Below are 5,430 nucleotides of genomic sequence, written 5' to 3' on the forward strand. Positions count from 1 at the left end.
GTTGTCCATGCAAACTCCAGAGTGACATTTCAAATGTTCCAGTTCCAGATATAGGCCTATTTTACTATATCTACTGGCTACTGCGCAGTTTATAGCCTACACGTACGTGGCCAAACGGATTTAATTGACGTGACATGCATGCAACTCCCCATCAACTCGTCACTTCATCACTGTGAAATGTAGTGTATACCCTTTACATGTGTTTGCTAGGTAGTTAAAAAATATCCACGTACAGTTCTTTAATCTGCTATTCTATGCTATGGGCCAATTAGGACAAAAAAAGGTTAGACTTTTACTTGCAATGCCGTCCCTCTTATAGGCCTATATCAACAACGACTCAGCGAGGTGACTGTGGCCCATCCAAATATAACCTCCAGTGTACTAAAACCAAACACAACGCGACGTTGCGACATTGAACATCTTGAGATTTGAGATTCATCATGAGTCATCAATAAGTCGACAAGAACCTGTCGTCCGGGCCTATATTTCCAGTGTACCAACAGTTATAGCAGTATATATTGTTCTGCTAGACAATAAAGTATATAATCCAAAATGATTGCGTGCGCGTGCACTATAGTGCTTTGTGAATTGAATGTATTTTATTTTGCAGACTGCAACCGCGTTCTCGAGGAGGTGGAGTGACCTTTAACCAAAGAACCTTATTGTTTTGTGCACGTTTTAATTTAGCAATCACTTTTGTCCTTAATTGTTGAAAGAATGACTCATCTGCACTTTCCCTTTGCACTTCTCTAACTCACAACCAAGTAGTAAAATATGGAATATCCCACATTCTTAGAAGTTCGACACCAGGTTCGTGCACAGACTTTTGGGAGTCAGGGAGTGCGTTCCCCCCCTGAAGAAAATTGCCTATATATGGGGACAGTGGCACATAATTATATAAACTAGAGAGAAGCTAAACAACCTATAGGTCCAGTCAAGCAAAACTGATGATAATGATTAATAATAAGACAGTCACTATAGCCCTAATCCGTTTGACAAATTAAATCGTTAAAACGCCTGTTAATGGAACCTATAGCAATTAAGTTCACATGTGGTCTTGACATGCACGAGAATACATGTGCTATGTATAGCCATGTCAGACTTATAATACAAACATGTATCCGATTCAAGAAACGCTGATGGAGATATTGTGCTTAGCTTCTGCTGTCGTTAAGTGTAACGTGTTATAATTGCGAGTTATTTTTGGTCGGTATAAATCGGTATACTCTGAAGACGTTTGATAGAGAACGCCATTTCCCTTGTTGTTTCTATGGGGGAATATAATATATACCCAATACCAGATTTATCAGGGGGGGAAACTATAGACGCCTATTGAATGAGAGCAGGGCGGAGAGCAACTGCTGTGGATCAGTGAGAGAGATATAAATGAGGCCATGCAGGCCTGCACATAAAAAGGCCACTTTCTGCAAGAAGGCAATCGGGCACTTGTTGGCGTGTGCACGAGCAGCACCATTACCGTATACCTGTTTAGTTTCAGTGTTAGTTTCAGTGGAGCATGATTGTTATATTTCCACACTCTCAGAGTGAAACTATATAACACTCATGATCTTATGCTGACAACAAGTCACAATCCATCATCTGGAGGACAAAGTATAGTTGGGATATTATTAGTCTAAACGCTTGACATCACATGCAGATGCTTGATTTATCTTGCACATCTTTTTTATTTTTCTCGAAATGTTAAATATAATTAGCACCTTAAATAATTCAAAGAGTTTAGACTCAATCAAATATATTTCCACTCCTCTAATTCATTATATCTTTCAGCCAAAAAGTATTTATGTATATGTATATTCACCCAATCAAACCCAAACAAATGGCATGCATGATGCAGGATATATATATATAGGCAATAATGTGCAACTAATTGTTAAAGATATAAGAGAATCTGTTTCGGCATTCAAATAAGTTTCTCTCATAATCCACTATAATATGCGCTATAAGTCCGCGGTGTGTTTGTGTGTGTAAAGACACCCTGCACCACTTCCTAACCATTTTGCAAGAAGTAATTTAAAAACACATCGAGATTCGAGTTTGTTTGAAAAAGGACTTTGTGATTCATAAAACTGATGCTTAATTATGGCTTGATTTAATGCGGTATAATGTTAACCAAATCGATATGACAACTTGATCATCAGGTATAGTGCATGACAGGTGTGTTTTTGTTCAAATGTCGTCATGGGACAATGCTGTTTGCAATTACATTAATAACTTAAGCTATATGACAATAAGTTAGGATATTGTCGCATAGGCAGCCGCATAACAGGTCGTTTGTGCACAGAATCCTTGAATTAAAAAAAAAGAACGTTGAAATAAACTGCACATTTGCGACTGATAATTCTGAAATAGCATAAAATCCCAGATGCCAGAAGGCTATATGACTTAATAAATGCACCAATAGTTCTGATGATTTTGTGATGTTGTCTCACATTTTACTAAAAATGAAGCGTTCAAAAAAAAACTATAGCCCTAAAGATACAAAAATAAATCTATAGCTTTATCTGCAGCCATATAATCATGATAATCCTGTCAAGCAGTCGTTTACGTGCTTTATACGCACAATTACACACAATTAGATTCTTCGAAAGTCTGTGTGATCTATGGCCAAACAACAAACTCAAAATTTGAATAATGTATATAGGCATGCAGGGGCCAAAATTCTATACTGGGATGTCATTCTCAAGACCAAAACCTGGAATATCTTTGCAAGACAATATATATAGTGGAAATAATCAATCTAAGACCGCTCTCTTAAGAATCAAAGCAACATATGTGAAATTTATTCAATTCTTCTTCAATGCAATATCATGGCCTTTCACTTTGCCGAAAAGCACTTAAATTACAACAGCAGACGCCCGTCAGTCTTCGAAATATTAAAAGTATTCACAATTTACAATACTTAGGTTATTACAATAAAATGATATGATTCCGAGAATTAATAGACATAAGCTTCTGCAAATGAACACAAATGTTTTACGGAATGCGATTTTTCCCATATATTTTAAAGCACTTTTTATCAGTAGTATGACACATCTTATCTCATTTTCAATAACTTACAAGAACCCCCAAATTATAAGACAGTAACCAAAGATTCCCGTGAACTTGGCATAGCCCTCAACTAAGAGTGTGTTAATCAATGGACAAAAATGTATAGCACAATAACCAATATCAACATCGTTATAATTCCACCGTTATGGCTATTCAAAAAGCCGAGATGAATATGCTATTATTTAGTATTTATACCCTTTTCATTTACAATATCATAAACATTCTGTACAAAATGCAGGTAGTTGTGGGGGCCGGGATAATTTAGAAAAGAGGTAAATATTTGGTTATGTGTTGGAGTTTGCAGTTTGTATACTCTATAGTGAGTTTCTAAATGTGAGTTAGCGGGACCGTTCCGTTCACTCCAGCCGTCGCGCTCTGGTAATGCTGCGGCAAGGCGTGGAGTCTACTTTGCACTGACGGGTCCCCCGGCTCTCCGGTCGGTAAATACATGCTTATCATCTCTCTCAAGTCTCCGGGGCAAGGACCCCGTGAGTGTGTGCTGACGGGAGGGCTTACGCTCGGCTCCGACTTCACCAGCGACCCTAACGTTCCCATGGCGGCCGAGGAGGAGACGCCAGAGCTCTGGTGTTGTGTGGTGTAGGTGATCCCGCCGTAGCCGGACGGAGAGGCGCTCATGTAGCCCTGAGAGTTCGAGAGGGGGCTGTATTGCAGGGTCGTCATGTCGTAGCGGTGCATGGGCTGGGGGTTGTGCGAGTGGTGGTGGTGCGAGTGGTGGTGGTGCCCGGCGCTGCCCGGGTGCTGGCTGTAGGCGAGCTGAGCCTCCTGCATCATGGCCGCGGCCGCAGCGGCGGCAGCGACCTGCCCCGAGTAGGCGCCGTTCGCCCAGCCGTTCATGTGCGCGTAGCCGGACCCCGCGGAGCCCCCGTGGGCCCCGGGACTCTCTAACCTCTGTCCGACCCCGGATGAACCCATGCCGACCCCTAGACCCACTCCACCGCCCCCGCCGGGCCCGGAAAGCAGTCCGCCGGCCAGGGAATATTTGTCCTTTTTCAGGAGCGTCTTGGTCTTCCGTCTGGGCCGGTACTTGTAATCCGGGTGCTCCTTCATGTGCATCGCACGCAACCGCTTCGCCTCGTCGATGAACGGCCGCTTCTCAGCCTCGGACATCACCTTCCACTCGGCGCCCAGCCGCTTGCTGATCTCGGAGTTGTGCATTTTGGGGTTCTCCTGTGCCATCTTTCTCCGCTGTCCGCGGGACCACACCATGAACGCGTTCATCGGTCTCTTCACCCGGTCCTGGTTCGCTTTGGACGCACTGTTCGGCCCCCCCGTTTGCCCCGTGTTCGTGTTCGTTTGGGGTCCGGGGGAATGAAGGTCGGTTTCCATCATCATGCTATACATTCACCTGGTTGTTCAAACTTCGCCACCAACAGAGGAAAAAAAAAAGTCTATTCAAGACTTTTTAGTCACGCACAAGATCGGCAGGTGCGCACGAAATGAGGTTACAAACAACGCGCTATTATAACCCCAAATAATTCAAGTAGCAAATGCACGACAAAATAATCCGAAAAGAATATTATATATAAAAAAAAGATGTTCTCCAAGTAAAAATATTTACCCCGTTGTTCTTCGCTTGCGATAGTTCACGTCCAACTACGACAGAATGCGCATTGGAGCCACTTTCTCTGTCGGAGTTGAGAAGTTAGTGAAAACCGCGGCGGCCATATGATGCTCTCTGACAGCGGTTAAATGAGCCACAAGCGGCCAATGACGTTCTAGAAGAGCAGGGTGATTTGCATGGCGTTTCGGTCACGTGATTCTAGAGCTCGCGCGGAGGGAGGAAGAACAAGCTGGCAGGATGGAGGGGGGTGGGGTGGGTGAAAGGACGCCCCCACCCACCCCCCGAATGGCATGAGCTTGGAAAGGTGGCATATATGACATATATTCTCACAAATACACACTATATAATAATACTCATCCAGGACGTTAATAAAAGTTCGTTATATATATAAGAGCCCCACAACAATTTAAGTTTAGATATCACTGACTTTATGTACATTATAAGACACTTTTGATCTGAATAAAAACAAATTCCTATCATGATCAGCAATTGCTGATATATAAGCAAAATTGTATAGCTGACATTTTGGGTTTTGACACCATGCTGGGAGCAAATCAATCCGAAAATCTGTTTGCACATAACACTCAAATCAATCAGATTGTAAAATCTCTCTCTCTCTCTCTCTCTCTCTCTCTCTCTCTCTCTCTCTCTCTCTCTCTCTCTCTCTCGTCGAGAGAAAAGACAGAGGTTGAGATTTCAGAGGAAGCTACCGTATATACACTCGATGCACATTATATATGTGAGGGATTTGGTTAACATGATGAATAGAGAAACAGAGC

At 42.6% G+C, this 5,430-nt stretch overlaps 1 protein-coding gene across 1 annotated transcript; it reads right to left on the reverse strand.

Moving 5' to 3' along the window:
- Nucleotides 1-3,396: 3,396 nt before the first annotated feature.
- On the reverse strand, nucleotides 3,397-4,431 carry sox1a (SRY-box transcription factor 1a; the record flags this gene model as incomplete). The annotated part of the gene is made up of 1 exon (XM_080786253.1): nucleotides 3,397-4,431. The coding sequence occupies one exon, from the start codon at nucleotides 4,429-4,431 to the stop codon at nucleotides 3,397-3,399; it is 1,035 nt and encodes a 344-aa protein (XP_080642379.1).
- Nucleotides 4,432-5,430: the final 999 nt, after the last annotated feature.

The sequence above is a fragment of the Protomyctophum bolini genome (assembly GCF_963924005.1).
Source record: "Protomyctophum bolini genome assembly, chromosome: 16".
Lineage (NCBI taxonomy): Eukaryota > Metazoa > Chordata > Actinopteri > Myctophiformes > Myctophidae > Protomyctophum > Protomyctophum bolini.